The sequence below is a fragment of the Aulostomus chinensis genome, chromosome 13, assembly GCF_037954235.1.
Source record: "Aulostomus chinensis isolate RoL2024-O1b breed Wild chromosome 13, RoL_Achi_v1.0, whole genome shotgun sequence".
Taxonomy (NCBI): Eukaryota; Metazoa; Chordata; class Actinopteri; order Syngnathiformes; family Aulostomidae; genus Aulostomus; species Aulostomus chinensis.
Genome location: NC_141332.1, coordinates 28,339,755 through 28,364,218, shown reverse-complemented (window position 1 = coordinate 28,364,218; position 24,464 = coordinate 28,339,755). Strand labels below are relative to the sequence as shown.

The 24,464-nt window shown below is 49.0% G+C and overlaps 2 protein-coding genes across 5 annotated transcripts; one reads left to right on the top strand and one right to left on the bottom strand.

Moving 5' to 3' along the window:
* The first annotated feature begins 1,480 nt into the window (after nucleotides 1–1,480).
* matr3l1.2 (matrin 3-like 1.2) lies at nucleotides 1,481–12,675 on the top strand. The gene is made up of 22 exons (XM_086222408.1): nucleotides 1,481–1,760; nucleotides 2,606–3,533; nucleotides 4,873–4,934; nucleotides 5,018–5,056; nucleotides 5,202–5,305; nucleotides 5,624–5,673; nucleotides 5,968–6,084; nucleotides 7,053–7,178; nucleotides 7,262–7,444; nucleotides 7,859–7,983; nucleotides 8,363–8,675; nucleotides 8,748–8,933; nucleotides 9,074–9,167; nucleotides 9,278–9,294; nucleotides 9,482–9,604; nucleotides 9,679–9,807; nucleotides 9,879–10,007; nucleotides 10,098–10,228; nucleotides 10,421–10,778; nucleotides 10,979–11,117; nucleotides 11,505–11,620; nucleotides 11,795–12,675. Exons 2-22 carry the CDS (start codon nucleotides 2,799–2,801, stop codon nucleotides 11,855–11,857), a joined length of 3,339 nt encoding a protein of 1,112 aa, XP_086078534.1. The 5' UTR covers nucleotides 1,481–1,760; nucleotides 2,606–2,798; the 3' UTR covers nucleotides 11,858–12,675.
* matr3l1.1 (matrin 3-like 1.1) lies at nucleotides 12,619–22,635 on the bottom strand. Of its 4 annotated transcripts, none has more exons than XM_086222410.1 (19): nucleotides 22,148–22,635; nucleotides 21,882–22,055; nucleotides 19,702–20,655; nucleotides 19,512–19,573; nucleotides 19,250–19,288; nucleotides 19,071–19,141; nucleotides 18,946–18,977; nucleotides 18,736–18,858; nucleotides 18,376–18,501; nucleotides 17,619–17,735; nucleotides 17,345–17,469; nucleotides 16,672–17,258; nucleotides 15,356–15,440; nucleotides 14,677–14,837; nucleotides 14,532–14,590; nucleotides 13,934–14,260; nucleotides 13,584–13,650; nucleotides 13,175–13,296; nucleotides 12,619–12,793 (listed from the first exon to the last, which is right to left on the bottom strand). In XM_086222410.1, the coding sequence occupies exons 3-19, from the start codon at nucleotides 20,572–20,574 to the stop codon at nucleotides 12,767–12,769; spliced, it is 3,003 nt and encodes a 1,000-aa protein (XP_086078536.1). In that variant the 5' UTR covers nucleotides 20,575–20,655; nucleotides 21,882–22,055; nucleotides 22,148–22,635; the 3' UTR covers nucleotides 12,619–12,766. The 4 variants fall into 4 exon arrangements, with proteins under 4 accessions (XP_086078536.1, XP_086078537.1, XP_086078535.1 ...); XM_086222411.1 differs by having other exon boundaries at nucleotides 22,450–22,635; XM_086222409.1 differs by lacking the exon at nucleotides 21,882–22,055 and having other exon boundaries at nucleotides 22,450–22,634.
* Nucleotides 22,636–24,464: the final 1,829 nt, after the last annotated feature.

The window sequence follows — 24,464 nt, the reverse complement described above, 5'->3', positions numbered from 1 at the left end:
CTCTGCTCTCACTCTAGCACAGATCAGAGACAGAGCAGTGGGGGAGGGGTTCTTAAAGGGCCAGCTCTCAGCTCTGCTCTCACTCTAGCACAGATCAGAGACAGAGCAGTGGGGAGGGGTTCTTAAAGGGCCAGCTCTCAGCTCTGCTCTCACTCTAGCACAGATCAGAGACAGAGCAGTGGGGGAGGGGTTCTTAAAGGGCCAGCTCTCAGCTCTGCTCTCCACTCTAGCACAGATCAGAGACAGAGCAGTGGGGGAGGGGTTCTTAAAGGGCCAGCTCTCAGCTCTGCTCTCACTCTAGCACAGATCAGAGACAGAGCAGTGGGGGAGGGGTTCTTAAAGGGCCAGCTCTCAGCTCTGCTCTCACTCTAGCACAGATCAAAGACAGAGCAGTGGGGGAGGGGTTCTTAAAGGGCCAGCTCTCAGCTCTGCTCTCCACTCTAGCACAGATCAGAGACAGAGCAGTGGGGGAGGGGTTCTTAAAGGGCCAGCTCTCAGCTCTGCTCTCACTCTAGCACAGATCAGAGACAGAGCAGTGGGGGAGGGGTTCTTAAAGGGCCAGCTCTCAGCTCTGCTCTCACTCTAGCACAGATCAAAGACAGAGCAGTGGGGGAGGGGTTCTTAAAGGGCCAGCTCTCAGCTCTGCTCTCACTCTAGCACAGATCAAAGACAGAGCAGTGGGGGAGGGGTTCTTAAAGGGCCAGCTCTCAGCTCTGCTCTCACTCTAGCACAGATCAGAGACAGAGCAGTGGGGAGGGGTTCTTAAAGGGCCAGCTCTCAGCTCTGCTCTCACTCTAGCACAGATCAAAGACAGAGTAGTGGGGGAGGGGTTCTTAAAGGGCCAGCTCTCAGCTCTGCTCTCACTCTAGCACAGATCAAAGACAGAGCAGTGGGGGAGGGGTTCTTAAAGGGCCAGCTCTCAGCTCTGCTCTCACTCTAGCACAGATCAAAGACAGAGCAGTGGGGAGGGGTTCTTAAAGGGCCAGCTCTCAGCTCTGCTCTCACTCTAGCACAGATCAGAGACAGAGCAGTGGGGGAGGGGTTCTTAAAGGGCCAGCTCTCAGCTCTGCTCTCACTCTAGCACAGATCAGAGACAGAGCAGTGGGGGAGGGGTTCTTAAAGGGCCAGCTCTCAGCTCTGCTCTCACTCTCTGATCAGACTCAGGCTTCTAACTCCTCAACTACAAGGCCTCCACCCTGGACCAGGACACCCTGGGGTTCAGGCCAGGGCTCAGGCCCTCACAACGCTGCTTGTTAGGGCCTCCGGGGCATAGACCCTATTATGTTTGCTCGACACACTCGCCACTTCAAAATTTACTTTGACCCCCTAAACATGCTCAAAACTCACCAAATTTGGTACACACCTTGGGTATGGCGAAAAATTCGATAATTAAAAAAAATAGCGCTCTACTACGTTTTCCCTGGAACAGCTTTCGATCAGTGGACATTGTGACGCTTAATATTTGGATGAGACTCAAGTGCCCAGAACACTCTGGGACACTCCCCACCCGCTCGGTTCAGGATGGTTCCCCGCTGACACCCTGCGCATGGTGCTCGTTACCTGAGGCAGAGTTGTCGCTGCGGGAGCCGAGCGTGTGGCTGCCGGGCGTGTGGCTGCCGGGCGTGTGGCTGCCGGGCGGGTATCAACGCGACAGCATCGCGATAGTTGCGTATTTGTATCGCGTGCAGCTTTCGGTTGCGCTGGCTAGCCGGTGTAGTTAGCATCGAACTACACACGGTGGCTCAGTAAAGGAAGAGAGGGTAAGTTTGGTTATTACTTATTAGCAGGTATAACCGTCGGGCTGATGCTAGCTTAATGCAATGTGTAGAACCAATACTTGAATTCCTTTAGCGGCTAGGTAGCATTAGCAGGTCTGAGGAAGGGTCCTGGTGTTAGCGGGGAAGAGGGCTGCAGTTAGCCTCGGCAGCTCTCCTCGGGAAAAAGCCAGTTCCACCAGCTCAATAGTGGAAATACATCAACTAATGTACGCAGCAGTGATAGATTACGGGGTTGTGGGTATGTCTAACCCTGCTCGGAAAGCAAAATTGGTGCGTAATAGTTAGCGAGCTAGCATGTTAGCTCAGACGTGCGCATGTGCGACCCTTCGTGTCAGGCGTCCTCCTGTTGCGGTGCTCAATGTTTTGAGGCTGAAGGTTCCAGTTGCAGCGTCTTTGTTTAACCATGCACGGGGCTGTGGGAGAGTCACGGTCGGACCTCTGGTTGCTTTCTTCTCTTATCAGACTGTCAGGCTTTATCTTGGCCTGAGTAGATTTAATGGACCTCATTAATTCAGGATTTACTGATTTTATTATCTTTTGATATTTGTCATTGATTCTTTTTACTAAATAAGGATGTTCCGTAGCACCTTGTGTCCACATCAGCTCATTCTCCTCTTCCTGGTCTGAGGTGAACTCTGACCCTGAAGACCATGTCTCCCTCTTTAATTAACGCCCCTTCAGTAATTATAGCATCTCGGTGACTGTTAACGAGTCAGTCAGTGTCCTCCTGTGCTGTTCCTACATGCTGCTGTAACTTGTTGCCTCTTCACCTGGATTCTGTTTTCTTAGCGGAGGTTTCAAGAATGATCTACCTCACTGTCTTTCAGCAGAAATCAGAAATCCTCGCGAGGAGAAGAGGACTTCTGCTTCACTTTCAAGTTCACTCTTAGAAAAAGACGTTAACAGAGCATAACTTGCCCCAGTCCTTCCATACGGACTCATATTTGCGACCTGCTTTACTCATCATCTTCAGTCACCTCTTCTGACTTTGAAGCCTGCTAGCACCTCCACTTTGTCTAAATGTCTCAGAGGTCACAGTCAGATGGTGGTCAGAAGGGGTTCGCAGTGGGTCGGGGGCTCCTCGCTGCTGCAGAGACCTTAAACTTCAGCATGAATGACCAGCGGTCAGGCCGGCAGGTGGGGGGTGGTGGCGTGGAGGGCCAGGATAGCAGCTCCCAGATGCCTCGGCGTGGCGGTGGCAGCCATCTTGGCAGCACCATGAAGTTGTTTGCCAGCTTGGGGCTGTCGCCCTCCGACCTGGACGCTCTGGCTCAGCTCCCTGAAGAGGAAATCAGTGTGGATACGTTGCCGCAAATCCTCATGCAGCTCAAGAGCCGCAAGGGCGACTTGGGAGAGCGGCGGGGGGCATCCTCCATGTCCTCAGACAAGCCCTTCAGAGGAGGCGGGGACAGCTGGGACGATATGCACATGGGGAGGATAGGGGGGCCCTCTTTGGGTCAAGGTTCTGCCTCTTCAGACTTTGGTTACAGCTCCCTGCAGGATGTCTCTCCTAGCCGGGGCTACAGCTTAAATTTTGGCGGTGGGGGCGGGAGCAGAGAGAGGCCATTTTCTGAGCTTTCACGCCATAATTCCTACGAGGGGCTTGGCATGGGGCCAACACCCTCCGACTCCATCTTTATGCAGCGGAGGATTGGCTCCCCGTCACAAGGAAAGGTGCAAGACTTCTTGGGAGTCATGCCCTCCATGTTCCCACACGTCTGCTCTCTTTGTGACTTTGATGTGCATTCCAACATGGTGAGTACTGCCCAGCCTCCTGTCTCTCTCCTCTCGGACTAACGTTCACTATTTCAGGTCAAGCACCTGAGTCCTCAGTCCACGTCAGTCCATGGCAGGTGTTATCATCATCATGCGTCCACTGACTGGACATCCAGGTTGCATCATGTCACTTTCTTGTTTTGTGTCCTCTGACAGCCTCCAGAGACAGAGAGAATCTTGGTGGTCTTGGGGATTTTCATGGGACGCGTGGGTCGGGAAAGTTGTCATTCTTCCAAACATTTTAATGCAGCAGTCAAGCCAGAATGTTGATTCACTTGCATGATGGCTGACAAACAGTTCAGATTGATGTTGCTCTTTCTGGACATTTTTGCAGCATTTAGAAACTTCTCTTATATGTGAAGACATGAAGAAGTTTTGGTCACACAACTTCCTCTTAGGAACCCTTGGTGTTGGTTTGTGTTTGGTCCTGGTGTGAAATGTTAGCCACCGGCGACTCCAGGTGTCGTGATGGGTCCAGCTACTGGAGTTTTACACACTCGGGTGATGCGCTCCAAATGCCTTTGACACGCAGCAGCAGCACAGCAGTAGCGTACATTAGCTGTCCTTTGATCCGACGCTCTTCATCCTCCATCGCTGATTTTACCAGAGAGGCCGTCATGTTCCCAAAAGCCACCTTAAATGATTCTTGAGGTTCTTCAAGCTCTGGTGTCTCTCCGTCTGCAGATGCTGTGAGGCCCAGCACTGAGTTGTACACTTGCTTTTAGGCTTCGTGACTTTGTTGAAAGAGTAAATGCACAAAAGGGAGGTGGGAACCCCTATTTGGAATAAGCACTGACATCAAGTCTGTAACATGAGTGCGCTGCTCCCCCGCCGCCATCTTCTGACATCTTCACAAACTTTGTCACCGTCTCCAGACAGCAGCTACATGACCGCTAATAGACTACAACATATCTACCCGAAGGCACCTCCTCAAGTTTGCTCCCCCCACTCACACACAAGATAGCATCATCAGGTATACTTGGAGAAAGCTTTCTCAGAGTTCCAGAAGTGTTTACAGCACCGTGGTCTGCCATTTCACCGACCCAAGCATGTTTTTGGCTTGTCAGATTGCACTTTAACTTTAAAGTTAAAAAAAAGAAGAAAGTTAAAACTTGTTTTGAGCCATTTATTGGTCATTTGTTGTCTGTTTTTGAGCAGGACAGAGAAAAATCAATGAAAATCGGAAATCAGATTTTTTTAAAAATCAGAGATTTTATTTTTAGCCCATGTCGGCCAGCTCTACTCAGGGGCAAACTGTTCTTGTTGTCTAGAAATGGCAGCATGTTCAGACTCAGTCATTCCCAGTTTGTGTGTGTAGGAGTGGAACCAGCACGTGAACGGACTCCGACATGCTGAAAACAGGCGTGTGCTGCTTCATATGTAAGTTGTCCAAACACACACGGACGCTGTGAAACCTTGGTACCGTGATGTTGTAACAACTGCAAATGTTGTGATATTTTCAGGTACCCAGAGTGGGACCCTGGAATGGGCTCGGGCAGAAGGTAAGAGACCAGAACACACACGTGCGGCACGTTGACAAGCTTCATGAAATGGATCCCATGGCGCCCCTGGCATGGCCAACTGCCATTCACTCTCCCCTCTAAAGAGTTTCTGTGCATGTTGTTGGTCTGTCTTTGACAACTCCAGTGGGGGTCTCCTGGACTCCCCAAACCTGTCTGCTGGTCTGCTGGGACCCGCCCCCATGTCCATGTCCTCGGGACAGGCGGCAGCAGGGATGGTGTCCAGCTGGGGTGAGTCCACTACAGCACACAGATTCAAGTCTGGATACTTCACCGAGGCTGCGACCTTTAACCCTGTCACCTGAAGTCAAGTGTCCAAATGATTGATTCAAGTGTCACCTGATATTGGGGAGATGGGCGATGATGACTTGCAATTGTTAACATGGTAACGCCTGTGGGGAAAAGTAGAGGATAATTTGGTCACGTGACCAGTGAGCTCAGACAGTTTCGCTCATGCTGTCTCTTTAGTGACTTCATTTAAAAATGAGAAGAATGTTTCCACCTGTCCAACCACCAGAGAGCGAAGCTAACATGTTGTGTTTGTGTCAGGAGGAGGGCACCCAGGTCTCTCAGGAAAGAACCAGATGGGACAAAACAAGGTTGGTCTCGCCGCCGTCGCCCTTACTGATGTTGGTTAGCCAGTATGACGATCACCACGGTGATGAGGATGGCCTGGAGAACTCTGGTCTTTTCAAGTCGAGAGATTAAAAATCAAGACAAAATAGTTAGAAAGAAATAAAACATGTTTACCTGAATAATCCGTGAAAGTCTTAGAGAAGAACTTGAGGAAAGCACGATTGCCACCGATGATGGAGACAGAAGTGTTTGTACTACACTCCCAAGTATAGAGCATAGTGGCTTCTGTTGTGACGTGGGGGGACTTGTTTCAACAGCTGAGGAGCAGAGTTGTGGTGGTGAAATACGACAGGAAGCCACTCAGCAACAAGACACTGTTTGCCTTCGTGGAGCAGTTCGGGCGCCTGAGGGAGCACCTGGTCCTGAAGAACAAGGTAGCACTTTGACCCCTCCCTTCCCTAGTTCTAGTATGGTTTGGGTCTGGGGCCAGTTGGCCTCATGCACCAGTTCTTAGATGTTGGTTGGTGGGTCTGTTCCCAAAGTCAAGTTCCGTTGTCCTCAGAACCACGTGGCCCTAGCCCATACAAGGACGCATGCTGCTCATTTGTTCAGCACCGCTGAACCGGTTGTTCACGGCAGTCAGAAAACCGGTCCGACCGCTGCGTCCCTACAAACAACTGAATTGGCTGAATTGTCATGATGTTGTGGTTGCTTTTTGGTACATTATGTACTGTACAAAAGTTTTGGGCAGGTCTGAAGAAATGCTGAAAAGTAAGAATAATTCAAAAATGTAAAATTCAGGCCGTACAAGTACCTTGTTATTACCTGCCTTGTCTTGGTGTACGACCTGTGACCTGTCTTCCACAACCTCACCTTGGCAGCAGAACAACAGAAACGTGAGGCTTCAGTGACTGTTTGCTCCAACCAGTGGAACTGATGATCATTGGTGCCTGTCTGGTGCAACTGGTCGAGGACACACCTGACGAGAATCCTCCTGAATCCCTCAGGTTCTGCAGGGGAACCGAGAAGCATTGATGCTGTTTTGAAGGGCAGTCGCACCAGATGTTGATTTGAGATTCTTCTTCTGTTGGTGTACTTTGAATTTTTTGAATTGATAAAAATGAACAATTAAATTTCATAATTTTGAAAGCATTCTTACTCAATAGCACTTCTTCACAGCTGCCTAAATCTTTTATATAATCCCGTATGTTGAATTCATAATTGAAAGAAGCCTTAACGGATACCGTTGCCCAGTTCCCTCCAGCCACATGAGAACAACTTCCTGCTCCAGGGCTGTTGCTGATATTTTGCGTGCGGCCGGACCGTCACCATCCAGCTCATCTACGTCCTTATTAAACCATTGGAACACAGACTTTGATGTAGTTGTGCTTGTGCCGGTCAGGCCTTCTTGGAGATGGAGACTCACGAGGAGGCTCTGGATGTGGTGAACTACTACCAGCAGCACCCAGCCACTCTGTACGGGAAGCCCGTCACTCTTTACCTATCTCAGCGGTTGCTGGTCATTCAGGTACCCGCCCCCCAGTCAGTCCATGCAGATCAGACTTGAACTGGTTGTCCCTCTAGCATGCTGACTCTATGTTTGACATCCAGAAGGACGAGTGGGCATCAGACAGTTTGCGACAGACCGACAGACCTGCAAGGGAGGTCAAAGGTCACCGTAGCCAGGTGGTTTTCTTCTCCAACCTGCCCAGAGAGGAAGAGAAGAAGAGAGAGCTGCTGACCATAGCTGGACGCTTCGGCACCGTAGAGAAGCATCTCTTCTTAGGTGACCAGGTGAGCTTCTCATGCCCCTTGTCTGACACGTTGAGGTCCCCTGGTTGGTGCTGCAGTTTGACAGAGTGACGCCAAACGAGTTGTAAGACCCATAAATGATTTATTGTTGTTGATCGTCCTGTCCTCTTGTGTCCATATCTGCGGGTGTTCAGTTACGTGTCTGAAAAAAATTTAGTTTTCAGTTCACGACTGAAGATGATCTTGATGAACTCAACTTGGAAGATCATCAACTTTTGTTCACCAGAGCTGATTTACTGATTCAATCACCACAATCACATGGAGCGATCCTATTGGCTGCTGGGGGAGGAGCCAGGAGATGACCACTTCCTGTTGGACCACAAACTGATCTCATCCCTGCTGTGAGAGTTTGCTTCCTGTAGTTCTAATGAGGTGGTTCTGCTTCTGTCTGTCCAGGCATTTGTCCAATTGGGGACACCAGATGACGCGGAGATGCTGGTCAAGTATTACACTGTGAACCCGCTCACCATCAGAAGACGACCCATCCGCCTCAACGTCTGCACCAAGTACAAGACCTTGACGTGAGTACGGAACTGCGAGCCACTACAACTTCAGTCGGTCCTCTGGATGGACAGAAGGGTGACATAAATGACTTAAAAAGTAGATGGTATTTGTTAGGTTATTTGATCTGTCGCCACCGCTGATCTCCAGAGCAGCTGCTGACTCAAGTGTGACACTTGGTGATGTGTAACCCTCTCAGCCAAAATGACTTCCTGTCCCATGTTTACTGAGTGTCACTGTCTCCATGGAAACAGTCCAGTGGTGATGAGAAGTCCAGGAGGGCACAGCTCTGGTTTCAGAACTAATGACAAATCAACAATTATCAAAATGGTGGCTACTTGATCAGCAGGTGTTCCCCTGGATCAATAAGGTCTAACCATGATGTCTTCCTCGGATCAGCGTTAAAGGCAAACAAGGAGGATCAGCTGGAGACAGTCGCAGTCGGCGGGGCGGGGCAAACGCCACTGCTGCCGGCTCTTCAGGCTCCACAACCAAAACCACTGTGGTGTCCAAGTCCTTGTTCAGCTCCAGGACCAGAGAAGAGGATAACAAGGCAAAACCTGCAGACGAGGAGGATGAGGAGGAGGAGGTGGATGGCGTGATGGAAGGTGAAGATGGAAGTGATGACATGGGCGAGCAGGAGACTGAGGAAGACGCAGAGGGGGCGGAGCCAGAGAGAACAGAGGAATCCGAGGACATTCAGGAAGCAAAGGTCAGGAGTTTGGAACATAAAAACACGGAGGGTTTCAGTGAGCGTGTTTCTTAATATGTGATGCTAACACAGGTTCCCGGTGGTGATGTCACCAACAAGGCACCTGGAGATGCTAGCAGAACTGAAGATGAGACCAAACGAGGGATGGAGCCAGAGGAACAGCCAACTGAATTTTTTACTGAAGAAGAGGGGAACAAAGAGGATGAGTGCGCGGAACCGGAGTGTTCAGAGCCAGTGGAGGGAGATCTGACTGACAAGGTGCAGGCTTCTCATTGATGCTTGACCCGAACCTCAAGCCCAAACCAGGAAGAAGCTCGAGAACCAAAAAGGGCCATGACAAGAATGTTGTTTAGTTTCAAATCAGCTTTGATTTTGTGGTGTTTCTGTTGCCTGCTCAGGAGGACCAGGGTTTCCTAGAGAACATGGAGGACTTTGTGACCCTAGATGAACTCGCAGAAGACGAGGATGAAGCGCCAGAGTCCGACGCCATCGGTACCTGTAACACTGTTTGCAGACTCCGGTGTCTGAGCAGAGAGCAGCAATTCAACAGATCTGAACAGAACTGAGTGCTAATGTGGTTTCTTCTCTCTTCTTCCATGCAGACAACACCAGGAGAGGGGTTGGTATCTGCACTGTCACCTGCCTCACACAAATTGTGTGTCTTTGTGAATTAAATGTGCTGTTACCTGTCAGAGGTAATGAACAGATGGGCGGAGTCATGTTAGCGCAGCACCAGAAATCAACCTTTGAACTTGAATTAGACGGTTGAATGGAAACCAGGATGAGTGACGTGTGTTGTTGCTCAGGGAATGAGGGTCGTCAACATCATGGGCTTCAGACGCGGTTTCAACTTCCTGGAGGAGCTGCTGGGACTTGCCAAACCTTTCGGGAAGGTGGTGAAGCACCTGGTGCTGGACCTTCGACCTGAGGTACACCCGAGCACCGTCCCTTAACCAGAACGGATGTCTGATTAAACTCGGTCTTTGTTCTTTCTTCTTCTCAGGCGTATGTTCAGTTTGCGACAGAGGAAGAAGCTCGAGAGATGTCCAAGTTCTACAAGAGTAATGTCACAGCGTCTGTGTGTGGCCGGCCGGTCCGAGTCAGTCACTCCATGACATACCCGACCATCCAGGTGAGCGGCGCCTGCCAGCTCACTGACATCACACGAGTAACATTTTTACTGACATGTTTGACTCTCTTCAGTGTGGCTCCAGCAAGGTGGCGTATGTCGGTAAGCTGCCCAACAGCAAGTACACTGACAAGGATGTCCTGGACCTCGCTAAGCCCTTCGGACGGGTCAGGAAGTATTTCCTCAACCGGACCAAGAGAGAGGTGCCGAGTGTGGACCCTTGCGAGACACTGACTGCTGTCATGTTTGTGAAGCGCCTTCAGAGAATGACGCCATGATGTTTGTGTTCGCAGTGTTTCATCGAGATGGAGAATGCAGAGGACGCTGAGAAAATGGCAGAGGAGTACAAAGTCAGTCCGCCAAAGTTAAAGGGCAAAAGTCTGACCATCTACGTCAGCAGGAAGTACCGACAGCTCAAACACGGGTGAGTTCCTTCTTCAGTGGTCATGAACGTTCACAGATGCTCTGATAAATGATGTCAGGTCAAAAATATCCCAACTGATTGTTTATTGATGCTTTGATTCTAATCAATCTTTCCATTCTGTGCTCTTAAAGTTAACCTGGTTGAACTTGATCTGCCAATCAGCTTCAAACTCTTGTGACCTTCATCCCTCAGACATCAGCCGACTGTGATGAAGAGAGAAAGTAGCAGTTCACCATCAAAGTTCTCCAAACACCCAGAAGAACCACCAGTGAAAAAACTCAAGGAGGAAGAGGAGAAACCCCAGGAGGCAGACAAAGAAAAGGAGGAGGGGAAACCTGAGGAGGCAGACAAAGAAAAGGAGGAGGGGAAACCTGAGGAGGCAGACAAAGAAAAGGAGGAGGGGAAACCTGAGGAGGCAGACAAAGAAAAGGAGGAGGAGGGGAAGGTGATTCAGGACGAGGATAAACCAAGAGTTGGGAGTACAGAAGATGACACTGCAGCAGCTCTCGTTCCCGATGTTTGTGGTCAGGACCAAAGCAGCTGTCAGGATGTGAGTCATTCTCACACACAAACATTAGCTGACGTGTTTCTGCCAATAAACGGCGGATGTCAGAGGGGGTGTGGTCTCACTGACCCTGAAAACACTGATTTGTGGGTGGAGAAACGGACATGTGCACAGCTCCAAGCATGCTGACTTTAGCATTTAGCTCCAACTGTGTGTCTGTCTTCAGTGTGTGCTTTGTGCTGCAGGTGAAGCAGGAAGAGGAGGTGGAGCAGATGGAGTCTCCAGCCAATCAGAATGGACAGGCTAACACTGCTGTGCCTGCTGAGAGCAAACCCAGCGTGGCGTCTTTGCCGCTGCCACCTTTTGACCCCGACAGCCCCATCGGTGAGTCACGTCACGTCAGACAGGTTCTGCTGTCTCTGACGTGATGCTTCTCTACGGTGCCTACGATGCTTCTGTGTCGATGCTGGTGACATACTGACGGTCAGCTGACCCAGAGTGAGTCCCATCATGACAAGTCTATGACTGAGTGAGTCATGTGACCAGGTGTCTCCAACACTGTCGTACTAAAGTGTTCAGTCAGCCACCGAGTCGCCATCACACCGTGGTTCGGAGTTCTGCAGGCGACTAAAAGACGCAGCTACCATGGTAACTAAGATGATAGTGGCTTCGTGATACGACAGTGTGATGACTTCAGTGGAACAGGAAGACGAGCGTTGATGTTTGTTCAAGGTCGCCATGGTAACGTCTGTGTTGGGTGTTTGTGTGCAGGTGTGGAACATGTGAAGATGGGTTATTACTGCCGCGTCTGCTTCCTGTTCTACTCCAACGAGGAGACGGCCAAGAAGACGCACTGCAGCAGCCAGACGCACTACGACAAGCTGCAGGTGAGGCCCCGCCCACATTGCATCCTTCCTGCTTGCTCACCCAAACAAGAGTTCAGTGTTTGCTTGTGTCGTGTACATGTTTCTGCATCGTGACATCACACAGGTTTTGTCAGCTGATCAGGTGACGTTGATGAGATTGAACAAAGTTCAACTCATCTGGACTCTTTGTTTCAGAAATATCTGGAGAAGGAGCACAACAAGTCAGAGAAGAAGAGAATGAAGAAGACAACGGCGTGAACGCTCGCCGTCTGACCAGCCACAGCGCGAAGAAACCGTTTTATTTTACTTTAGCAGGAGCAATGGTGTCTAACCCTAGTAGTCACACACACAGCTGCAGGAAACAAACAAAGCCCCAAAGATGTTTTCAGGAAGTGGTGGTCTGGTGACATCAGCGAGGAACCGGAGAGCCGACATGGAGCTTGTTAGCTCCTCCTCCATGTCCTGTTAGCCATGGAGCTAAGCTAGCACGATTTAGTGCTTCCACGAGTTAGTTTTTGGACCGAACACTTTGTTGGTCTATCGTGTGATGGGGTTCTGTGCTTGCCACCATGTTTGTGGCTGTCTGTCAAACAGTTGTGTTCTATTCTCAGAAGCTAATGCTAACATGCTGGTGCTGTTTTGGCATGTGTGTTTGACCAATGTGTCAATCAGAGTTCCATTTCTGCTGAAAATAGGTGCTCAACACCTGTATGAACTTCTGGAAGTAAATTTTTCACCACCACGTTCTTGTGCCACCAGACTGTAAGCTTCCTCCCCACGCTGCCCCTCAGGCTGACAGCGCTGCGATTAAAAAAAATAAAAATCATCCTTGATGTTAGAAACGATTTGATTCTGTATGCAAAAGTTCAGTGAGTAGCGGGTGGACGGAGACACCGCGAAGTCGTTCCTGTCTGTAATGTGTGAAGTTACTCCTGACTCCAGCGCCACAGTCATTTTCACCATCTTAAGTGTTCTGATATGGAACGGTTCCATTAAAGTCTTAGGTTCTTTGTGTTTGACGTCATTCATGTTTTAATAAAGGGTTTCCTTCACAGTGGACTTTAATTACAAGCTTTTATTTGAGAGCATTCCGTTTAAATGTCATGAAAAAGGGTTCAATCAACAAATACAAACTGCAACTCCACTCACTGGTCTCAGGTCAGATGTTCAGCTCAGATTCATCCTGGTCTTCTCCTGAAATGAGATCAGAGTTTCCTGTAATTATCGGCCGGTGGCGTTTGGAGAGTTGAGTCACATGACCCTGAAGGATCTTAATCTGGCCACCATGTTGTCCATCTCCAGAACATTCTAGTTCCATGACTCAGATACACAGCGACGTTGGTTCATGAGTGTCGTCTGATTCTCCTAACTACTGTAACTTGACCCCATGACCTCTTCCATCGGGTCAAGGACAGGTGGAAAGGAATGTTGGAGGTGAAGAACCAGCAATATGCCCAGAGGAGGAGTTCTAAAAATCGGAGTCTTCACGCACCAAATGTTTTGTGCTAGAAGCAGTCAATGTTCTCCTGTCTGCTTCTGGCCAGCGGTCAAAGGTCAGACGAGGAAACGGCTCACCTGGTACTTCGTGTAGTGGCTGCGGCTGCTGCAGTGCTGTACTTTAGCTTCGTCCTCATCAGCGTAGATCACCTGACAAAGATGGCAGAAGTAACCGACGACTGGACGGACAAACTCTGTTCCTGCAGGACAAACAAACACAAGGTGACAGTGAATGCATCACAGCTGCTGTCAACTACCCCAGTTTCACTAAAGGAGCTGCGACCCCCCAAGGTTTACAGGTGAACGTCAGCTGTCGGCGATGCTGAGGTACGAATCGCGTCACATGACTGAGCAGCGAAGCACAAACAAGCCACTGTTGTTCATTGTGAGATGTTTCTGTTCTAAGGTTCTATCGCCAAGTTCCCACTGCTTCTGATCCGGGGGGAGGAACCCGTCAGACCTCGTTCTGGCCCTGCAGTGTCCTTACCAACAGGTTTGGAGAGTTGTGCAGCACCCACTTCAGGTTTGCCGTCGCCGCCGGCAGGCACATCTCCCTACGGACACACCACAGCGTTCGTGAGGTACTCGCAGTCTCTGACATCAGTTACATGCTGCTCAGTGGGTGGGGTCGAGAAGAGCTTTCATGAGGCCTGATAAATTAATTTACTGAGAATTCATTAGCATGACACCAGTTTTATTGATACACGCTAACATGCTACATCCAATACTGATGCTAGCTCACTGTTGTACTGTCCATTAACCAATAACGATGAGGGGGCGGTACCAACCACACCCTCCAGAAACTTAACAGTTTGTTCTCGGGATGAATGATGCTACCTGGTGAGATGGTCCATGTGGAACTGGATCAACAGCTCCTGGTTGCGATGCTGCCTCTGAACAAAGTTTCTGAACTTCCGAGGACTTTTGGTCTGGTGACGGATCGCAGAGATGTCCGTCATCCTGCATGTCCTTGGTGTCAGCTGTGACATCTTCCTGCAGGACCTTCTCAGGACCCGAGTCTCCCTCGTGAGAACCGTTTCTCTTCAGCCTCCTCTCCAGACTTGTCTCAGCTGGCAGGAAGGCGTAGGGACAGGATGGCTCCGACGGCCTCTTGTCCGTCTCTCCGTCGACAGAAAACTCTGGCATCTTCTTTGGATTTGCTTCCTGTGAATGAATACTGACCACCATTACAAGCTGATGATTCCCGACACAGATGAGCATCATTCCACGTGTGTGCCAGCGTCCTGCCATGTCCTCCTGCCCCTTGATCAGACAACCAGCATTTTGAATAGTTTTATGAAAGTTGTTATTGTTGCCATGGCAACAGACCCGACAAATTATTTTGTTTCCATGAGCTGAGAGATAAACAAGGAATTCCTCATTAATTTCTCAGACATTCAATTTGAAATATTTGTCTCATTAAATCCGCTTCTACCTTCTCACGGCCCGGCGGCGTCTCTGTCCTCGTCTCAGCTTCCTCCTCCTTGTCTTTACCTGAAATGAACATTTTCCTGTTCAGGATGATTGTTTTCTTGAAAGTTTGTTTCGTCTTTCGCCAGTAGTTCTGATTGTACTTCTACCTCGTTCAGGAGAGTGGTTTCCCTCTGCAGCCTCCACCTCCTCCTCGTTCTCCATTTCTATCTCCGCCTCCTCCAGAGTTTCCAAGTCATCGTCCTCCAGATCCTTGCCGTCCTCTCCAATCACCTCCATGCCCTCCAGGTCACTCTCTTCCTCTGAAGAGCTGCAACAGCCAATAATCCGTAAAATAACTCAAGACAATGGCGTGATGGACAGGTGACCTGTGACAATCACGCCACTGCTCTCTCTGATCTGTTGCCAGTCTGAATACTTCGATGTGTCTCGAGGACTTGGAGGTGAAAACCAACAGGAAGTGTTGACTGGTGACAGGTGTCGTCAGTCATGACAAAGAAATGTCCCAAACGTGTGAATGGACTCTTTTACAGACAGCGAACTTCTACCTTAGTGGCACTCAAAGCGCTTTACAGTGTCGTCTCAAACACACACACACACACACACACACACACGGTGGAGCTGCCACGCAAGGCGCCAACCTGCTCATCAGGACCAATTAGGGGTTCAGTGTCTTGCTCAAGGACACTTGGACACGGTCACCGGGGGAAGTGGGGATCGAACCAGTGACCTTTAGGTTGCTAGACGACCACTCAAACTCCGAGCAGTGGCGCCCAAATAACAGTCAACTGCTCCTGTGGGAGGGACGTTAGAAAAGCAGACACTCACTCTGACCCCCCTGCAATCAGCTGTTCGTCTTCAGTCACAGATTTGGAGTCTTTGATGGGAACCGGTTCAGAATCAGTCCAGGACTCTGTGGACAGAACAACTTCATAAAGGTTTGGCCTTAAAAATGGAACATATGAGTCACTCATCAAGTTTGGGATCGGAGGGTCGCTGGTCCAATTCCCAGCTGCTCCCCTGGAGCTGCTCGCATTCCAGGACCTCCAGTAAGAGAGTCTGAGGGACCGTCGTCCCGGCCGCACCATCGTTCCCATTCGAGACACCGGCACTTCTCAAGGGTTGTAACTTCAGATCTGTTACCCGGAGCGTTGACTGTACCTGAGCAGTCCTTCAAAATCAAAGCAGCAATGCTTTCTCGCTCGGCTGCAGGATGTTTGATACCTCATTGCAATTCTTTGAACTTAGATTTCAACATGCGGGAATGTTCATGTTTACACAATTATGACACTGAGGCTGTCTAACATGTGGAGGAGATGACCAGTCCACTGCAACACAACATGTAACTGAAAATGCTACTCGGACACATAAATAACCTTTCCAAAATACCGCGACTTCCTGGGATTCAAAAATTGCTGTAAGCTGAACACGTTTTGCCATCGGTTTGATGAACTGAGCAGCCCGCACTCTCACTGAGCTGCTTTGAAAGTCCTATTTGGAAAACTAATGAACGAAATCGAGGCTCGCTTGCTAGCAGCGACGCTAACATCAAGCTGTACTCACACCCACCCTAATTGCTCTCCCTTGTGCAAACATGGAAAGCCGAAGGCAGAGAGAGAAGGAGCAGAAAAGACCGCATTGAGTCCAGAACCGAGTCTGCAACAATGACAACAGATGAACTCAGAAACGGGTGAAGAGGAGCTGGAAGGAAGAGCTGGGGTGTGAGGGAGGTCATGGTCACCAGCGTTTTAGGCGTCATTACAAGTTGTCTACGTTTTGTTTTTAGCATTGTCGTCTGAGAGGCTTTGCTGGATCGCGGATGTGTTAGGAACTTGTTGACCCCCCTCACAGTCGCTGGCAGCACAAGCAGGAAAGGTTCATCCGCCTGCAAAATCCGAGGAAGGTGTAAAGGTGTCAACAAGGGTGATTGGCCAACGCCTCACCAAACCAACGACCTCCACCACAGGGAACTCAAACATCAAATCAGGGGCACAAGCTTCTGCGGAGCTGCTCCTCTCACCCCCAAAATAACGGATTAGTTCCGGTCACTGGCGAGACAAAGCTCTTTTTTTCGCTAACCAACCAACCAGAACCAGGCCGAGCCACCAGGGGAATAAAGAATGACTTGGTGCTGGGTTTCTTACCAGTTGCCTCAGGGTTGTCGGGTAACACCGTCTCTTCCCTGGAAGTGCATTTATCTCTACAATTCAAACTGTGTTTTCTGCTCCTTCCAAATTTATCTCTGGATCTGGACCTGGTCTTCCTTTCTCTGCTGGACGTCTCTCTGGATCTGGACCTGGTCTTCCTTTCTCTGCTGGACGTCTCTCTGGATCTGGACCTGGTCTTCCTTTCTCTGCTGGACGTCTCTCTGGATCTGGACCTGGTCTTCCTTTCTCTGCTGGACGTCTCTCTGGATCTGGACCAGGTCTTCCTGTTTTTTCTTGGCTCCTCTCGGGATCTGGACCTGGTCTTCCTGTCTCTGCTGGACTTATCTATGGACCAGGACCTGTTTGTTTTTCTCCTTCCAAATTCATCTCTGGATCTGGACCGGGATGTCTCTCTAGACCAGGACCTGGCACTGCGCCTGTCTTTTCTTCTGGTCTCGTTCTGGGTGTTTTTACTGCAGCTCCTCTTGGAATCGGCTGTCTTGTCTTCCATTTCTCTGCTTTGACTCCTCATCTTCTGAACAGAACCAGTTTCTTCTTCGTACCTCTCAGCAGACGGAACCCGCCTACAGGACAGGACAGTGGGGGGGGGGGGGGTTGACCATCAACAATCCACAGGTCAGAATCAGAGGGTGAACGCTGTTGTACTCACATGAGGCTCTTGTACTCTCCTGAGAGGGAAACCTGGATGACGTTGTCGTTGATCCTCAGAGTGTTGGATGAATAATAGTTGACCAGCTTCTCGGCGTCTGGAGCAGTTTTCATCTCCACAAACACCTGAAAGACCAACGCTCTGCCGTCACTGTAAGGTCGTACGCTAAACTTCAACCATCTGAATAAAACCAGACAAATGACTCGTGTCCTCCGTTTCTCGTCAGTGACCTCAGACGGCTGATGACTAATTTCAGGCGTCCCAGCAGCCTCACCTTCGATGGCAGGAACAGAGTGTAGAGCGGAGGGCCGAAGCGATTGACGATGCTGATGAGATCTGCTCTGCTGTCCTCTCCTGTGGGCGCCGGAGTAAAACTCAGCACCCGTGAACTCTACAAGACACAAAGCTGTTATAAAGCGAGATGCCGGGACGGAGAGACGTAACCACCCGGACAGCCACTTCAGGCCCTCTAGAGGTCCGTCCATCCTCCCGAAGACGAACAGGCTCTCCCTGCAGAGGGACAGCCGAAGACCTAAAGTCTGTCCAGCACACGTCCCCACGACTGCCCACCACCATCAGGGGACGACCAGCTCCACTCCAAACCTGAGCTCCCAAGACAAACCACACACATCCGTTGATGTGACCATCAATTTGATCTTAGAATTTTGGCCTGAAGCTTTCTGGTGCCAGGTCCCATTTTGTGCTCATTTGCGGCTTTAATGCCATTACAGGCAATTCTCTGGACAACCAAGATGGCTGCTGATGCGGCGTGGACGACCCTCAACAGTCATGATGTTCACATGGTGCTAAAATAACTAACTTTGTTGTGAGTTGGACTGAAATCGATCTTTTGGAAGTCAGTCGAGCCCCTCCAGAAAATTGTTTCCAGAGGTACTGCAGTGTCCATGTCCCGCACCAACGCTGTCCCCGCCGAGGTGACATTCCACATCCTGTCGTCTTCCTTGTCATAGATGAACCAGGTGTGATGCAGTGTTTCTTGAGTGTGAGCTGTTAGCTGGAAGAATATTCACCTGCAGGAAGTTGAAGGTGTTGGAGATGCTGAACTCCATCTGCTCTCCGTTCACACTTGGAGGGTAGTTGATGTGGAACTTCACCAGATCCTTGGCCTGGTCAACAGAGCCCAGCTCCACAAACGCCTGCAGGGTGACGGGTACAAAAACGTCATCCCGATGTCTTCATCCTGATGTTTTCATCCTGAACTAATTCCAGGATCCAGATGATGAATGTTTGTGGGACTATCACTAACTATGCAATACATAAACTAACAGAACCCTAAATCTGATGTTGATACTGGTAGGTGGCCCCAGCACCCCCCCCCCACACACACACGTTTCTGTGTGTGTGCGTGTGTGCGCACCATGCAGACTCACCAATGACGGAAACATGAGGATCTTCACAATCTTTCCGAAAGGTTCGGTCAGTTTCCTGAGGAACGCCTCGTCCACAGACTGAGCAGGAAACTTCACACACACCACTTTACTTTTATCGGACACCTGAGAGGAAAGAAGATGAGTTACAAAGGAGTTCCTTCAAGCGCAGCAAGTCTGGAGTTCCTGAACACGACCTGATGGATGCTCTACCTTCTTCTGGGCCTTTTTATTGGGCTGCGCTTCTGTTGAACACAGAGGCGAAGATGTTAGCGTCGTTATCGTCATGTCATCACGTCATAAACACAGACACCGAACATCACGGTGTCTTCACTTACTGGTGATTTTACTGGCCGTTTGCGGCAGTGGGTTCCCTCCATCCCTCCACTTCTCTGACTGGTTGTCAATCCTTCATTGAGAAAGAGAGAGACTTTCCTGAAACAGGCAGGAAGTGATGTTTGTGCACCAGTTTCTAGTAGACACGCTGAGTTCAACACGTGTTCAATTACCCACTGACCCAATGACTTTCTCCATGCGACAATCCCATGTAGGAAACCTGAGGAGGAAACATGTCACAATTAAAAAACACACTTGAGGGAACGAGTGGGGAAGTCCACTGGTTTCACATCAGTGAACCGGCACCAACATGGCAGTAATGTGGTAGTTGTTTCCTATCTTTCTACCATCACGTTGTACTTTTACACACTGCTGTGACACGAGAAGCTGTGTTTCTTTCAGGCTGATGTATGAATGAGTGTGCAGGAGCAGCAGGGACTCACCGCCGCAGCAGCTGCAGCTGTCCGTCAGCATGATGAGTGCCGCCGATGTGTTTGAGCCAGTTCTAAAACCAAAAAGCAGAAGTGATCAATGTGTTCCTGCTGCAGCCTCGACTTCTAAGCCATCACTCTTCCCAACATCCCCCAGCAGTAAGGTAAACCCCGCCTGCCTGCCTGGAGGTGGCGTACTAACCCTCTCTGAGAGCGCAGTGACCGAACACAGAGAGCACAAGTACGGGTACACTGTGGGCATCGTGCCATAGAAGTCTAGCATTTCTTTCTGGGTGGGTGCGGAGTCGGTGGCGAGCTGGCTGCAGCTCCTGCTGGACGAGGCTTCAGGTTGGCGGCGTCCCGTCTGAGTTCTCTGCTGGTTCGCCTCAGGAGGAGCAACTGGCCTGAAATCAGCGGGAGCAGCCAGAGAAGTAGGGAAAGGGAGAGTCCTGGTGCCAGCGTAGTCAGTGGCAGCAGGTCGGGGGACCGCTGTGTAACTGGACGACGGTGAGAACGACGACGGGTCTTGCCTGGAGGAAGATGTGAGGCTGCTGCATTGCGAGGGGTTCCCCCAGCGACCCAGCCGCTCTTGAACCTGCTCACGAGGAAGAGGCCTGGTTGTCAGGTGGTCCAATGGGTACTGGACTGGCTGGATGTGTGGTGGGTCCCGCATCAATCTGAGAGGATACGGAGAGGCAGGGGGTGGGAGAGGTTTGACTGTCCCTCTCTTGCCTTTAATCTGCTGGAGGAGGTGAGGCAAGGACTCGACAGTGAGGACGTCTTCCGGCATCTCAGCGAGTAGTGAAAGGTCACTGGGCTCCAGGCCGCAGCTGTTAAGGATGCTGAGAGCGCCGTCCTGCGAGCTTTGATGGTGCTGCAGCACTGGTGCGGATCCCCGGGTGGAGGAAGAAGATGGGTGTGAAGAGGTGAAGGATGATGGGTAAGAGTCCTGACGTAGCCTGTAAAAGTTGTGGTCTGCTGAGGCGTGGCGGCGGGCTGAAGAGCTGAAAGAGCCCAGGTCAGGTCGGAGGTCGGCGTTGGGAGGAGGTCGGCGGTGAGGGTTGTTTTGAGACATGGCAGAAGCAGCTGTGGATCAACGCTGCAGACAGAAGGTGCCAGGAAGACAGGACATGTAGGACACTGAAGATGTGTGACCCTGAAAACATCAAAAACCAAAATCAGCAAGAGGATGGATGATGAGCTGTGACCCTTCCTCTAGGGCTCCTCACTAGTGATGTCATTCAACATACACGTGTCAGGCGTCTCTTCGATTGTCCGTGGCCCTGTGAGGGTGTGTCATGAACCTGCGTGCGTGTAGAAGAGATCACTAGTGGATGTCTAGGTGTGTCAGTTCATCTACATTCCAGCTGCAGCAACATACGCTCGCAGGTCTGCCTCCCAGTCGCCATGGCCTGTCCCCGCCCGTTCTGGCGTGAACCGCTGATGGACAGGAGTCACTTGCTAGTTTGTAGATAAACAACCAAAGTACCCAAATGTTAGGCAGTTAGGCAATGACAACATCAACCTTCTGAAACGGCCCGAGTGGAAATAGTTGGGACTTTGGACATGAGAAATATTTGTGGCTCGAGTTGTGTGCTGAACGTGAAGTACTGACATGTTTAGATCACATCTAGGGTTAGATTTGGTTCTGGGCTTGTGGTCTCCTTGATCCGTGTTTTTATTATGTATTCATAACACTTCTATAAAAGACATTCCGTCTCTTTGCCACTGTTTTGCCTTCTGCCACAAGAGGGCGCCTCAGTTGACACTAGTGATCTGACCTCCCTTCTCTAATAAGCTAAAGAAGATCCACCCATTTTCTATACCACTTATCCATGAAAGGTGGTGGGGGGGTGGAGCCTATCCCAGCTGTCATTGGTTGAGAGGCGGGGTTCACCCTGGACGGGTCACCAGTCCATCTCAGGGTCATCAGGAGCAATCAGGGGTTCAGTATCTTGCTCAAGGACACTTGGACATGGTCACTGGGGAAGTGGGGATCAAACCAGCAACCCTTTGGTTGCTAGACAACCACGCTACCTCTGAGCCACGCCACAACTCCACCACGCTTACTCTGCAGCGGTCAGCACCTCCACCTCCTGGCCAGCAGGTGTCTCCCTCCGGCCTCCTGGTTACCAGGTTGACTCAGCTAAGCCCCTCTGGTCCTCCAGCTCGGACCACCTAGACCTGCTGACCAGTACTGACCCTCGTCTCGCTGCTTTGTCGGTCCAACAGTATTTGAGCACCTGCAGCTCCTGGTCAGTGACATCACATAGACACACCTGGGACACCTAATTATGCACTTTTCTAAAAGTTGTGTGTGTACTTATATATATTTATGCATACATTTTTACAATTATTGTGTTAAAATCGTTGACTGGTGACCTTTCAAGCAGCTGTTTTTCTCTCCACCTCAGTTCCATCGTCACGTGTAACCGTTTGTGCTGTCGATGTGGAGGCTGCAGAGCTTCTGGAGTCCTCATCCCTTCAGTGCCTCCAATTATACGGTGGGCTCGTTTTTAAATAGATGGGTATTCGGTTCTGTGTCAGGCCGTCTATCTTTTTGGAAAAAAACGGAATTTTCCGTATAAAACAATTAGATTGGAAAAGTTTTCGATCAATAGACTTTTACTCAAAATCAATAATTCCACCTTGCTTTTGGAGGTTGACCGTAGTTCCATAATAGCTCAAATATTCTCCCTCAATCCAGAAGTTTGATTTATAAAAAAGAGCATTGTACAGGTGACTCATTAAACAAGTCATCAACTGTGGAGCTTCCAGTTTTACTAGTAAAACACACGAGACTCCCAGAAACTGCTGACTGTTCGATATTCCAGAAAGTGTTCGTTGAATGAAATCCATGCAGTTGACGACTGATCAGGGCTAACTAGCATTAGCTTGTCAAGCTACCAACCTGACAGCCAACAGCGTACCACATCAGACACCATCTTACCTGGAAAGCTGCGTCCCTCATTCAGAACAAAACGGGATTTTAACTCAAGGAATTCAAATATTTTAATTAAGGGGGACAAAAGAAGAGGACCATCTATCTCTATTCTATTTTTCTCTGCTTCTTCTTGTTTCGCTGTAACGGAGGAGAATCACTAGTGCAAAGACGCAGTACCGCCTCCTGCTGTGCTGGAGGGGCCGAGGCAAGCGTAGCTCCAAGCTAATGCTTTCCTATGCTTTGTGTTTCAGTATGACGGTCATTTAATAACTGAGGGGTTAGCAGCGCAACTGCTTGGCGAAGGGGATCGTTGGAGATTTAAATGTGATGGTTAAAATCACACGAAATCGAGATAAGAACGTCTTGAGCAATAGGTTGGAATCAAATGAGCTACATCTTCGTCCTATTGCCGGTTCTGACCAGCAGGTGGTGCTGTAGGACTGTTCGTCTGCCTGTTTCGTCCGGCTCAGGCGTCGCGCTTCATCCAGTTGCTCTTCGTGGTTTTAGAGAAAGCGCTTGTTACTTCCAATATCTCATTTATGACCCTCTTAAGCAGTTTCTGAACATGTGACGACACCTAACTATTGAAGCATTGTGGGATTTGATCATTATAATTCCTGAGATTTGACATTACAATCACATGTCCAATTATATTCCATGTAAACATGCGACATTCTGCACTAAGGACTGAGATCAACCACGACAACCAAGGAAATCCAAATTACTGACAATAAACAAAACAAAACAGAGTACACACACACATGTATGTATATATGTGTACACGTGTGTATGCATGTGTACACATAAATAATGTCAATACATGAACGTGATATATATGTACTCATACAAATAATTATATTTGTGTGTTCTTTCTACACGCATAAAACATGTAGACTTATTCCAGATGTGAAAAATTAATCAGCAATCAGTTTATGTGAAGGATGTTGAGGTTTCAGCTCCTGCTGTAAAATAGCATTAATATTATTATTATTATTAATAATAATAATAATAATAATAATAATAATAATAATAATAATAATAATCCATTTTCTCCCTCTTATCCTGTTAAGGGTGGTGGGGGTGGAGCCTATCCCGACAGCCTTCAGGTGAGAGGCGGGGTTCACCCTGGATGGGTTGAATCATCATAAAAATAATAATAATGATAATAATAATAATAATAATAATAATAATAATGATAATGATAATAATAAAATAATAATAATGTCCTTTCATACAGCACAAGTTGCTTCCTAAAACTGAATTAAAAAAGCAGAATTAAAGTAGCCATCATGTTATTGTTAATGTGACAAACTAATAAATATCTAACATGCCTGATCTCTAACGTTATGAAAATGCTAAAAGTAAGAAAATGAATAAACTATTATAAATGATCATTCCAAAATAAAGGTTGATAAATGTAGCTGTGTTTCACAGATGTAGCTGCTTTCCGTATTTATTTCTGTGTAAAAAAAAAAAAAAAAGTCAAAACCTTTATGAAAACTCCTCGACGCCAAAAGTGCATCAGAATAGAAAAATTGTATATGGAAGGAAGGTGTGCATTTTAAATAAGCTGCTTATTTATTTGTATATATTTGTCGTCTGCTTCTGGAAGTTCCATGAGTCCAGTAAGAAGAAGGCAGGCTGGACTCCCCCTGCAGCACCAGGGTCACCTCTTTGTCGGGGTTCTACTTTCTAATGACAGTTTTTTTTGAAAATAATTATACGTGAATACATATAAGTGGAAAATCCCCGTATAAAGAATTTACATGAATTGTAAAGACACAAAGACATGTTTGAGTGTTTTGTGAGTGTTGATCTCTGAGTTTGTGTTGACACTCGTCACCAGGGGGCGCCAGAGACCAAAGAACTCCGACAGCACGACTGACGCGAGTTGGCACGAAAACGACCGTTAAATATCCCGTAAATAAGAGAGTTGAAGGAAAGCGAATGTTTATGACTTCATTCAAGACGTGAAATAAATCAGCTGTGATATATATTTAAATTTAACCGAGACCTTCACG

Coding starts and splice junctions, on each gene's coding strand:
- matr3l1.2 (XM_086222408.1), top strand. CDS start 2,799: ATGTCTCAGAGGTCACAGTCAGATGGTGGTCAGAAGGGGTTCGCAGTG. Junction 5,057..5,201: donor GGAATGGGCTCGGGCAGAAG/GTAAGAGACCAG, acceptor TGACAACTCCAG/TGGGGGTCTCCTGGACTCCC. Junction 7,445..7,858: donor ATCTCTTCTTAGGTGACCAG/GTGAGCTTCTCA, acceptor CTGTCTGTCCAG/GCATTTGTCCAATTGGGGAC.
- matr3l1.1 (XM_086222410.1), bottom strand. CDS start 20,574: ATGTCTCAAAACAACCCTCACCGCCGACCTCCTCCCAACGCCGACCTC. Junction 19,574..19,701: donor TCACTGCGCTCTCAGAGAGG/GTTAGTACGCCA, acceptor TTTTGGTTTTAG/AACTGGCTCAAACACATCGG. Junction 14,838..15,355: donor CTGATTGCAGGGGGGTCAGA/GTGAGTGTCTGC, acceptor TGGCTGTTGCAG/CTCTTCAGAGGAAGAGAGTG.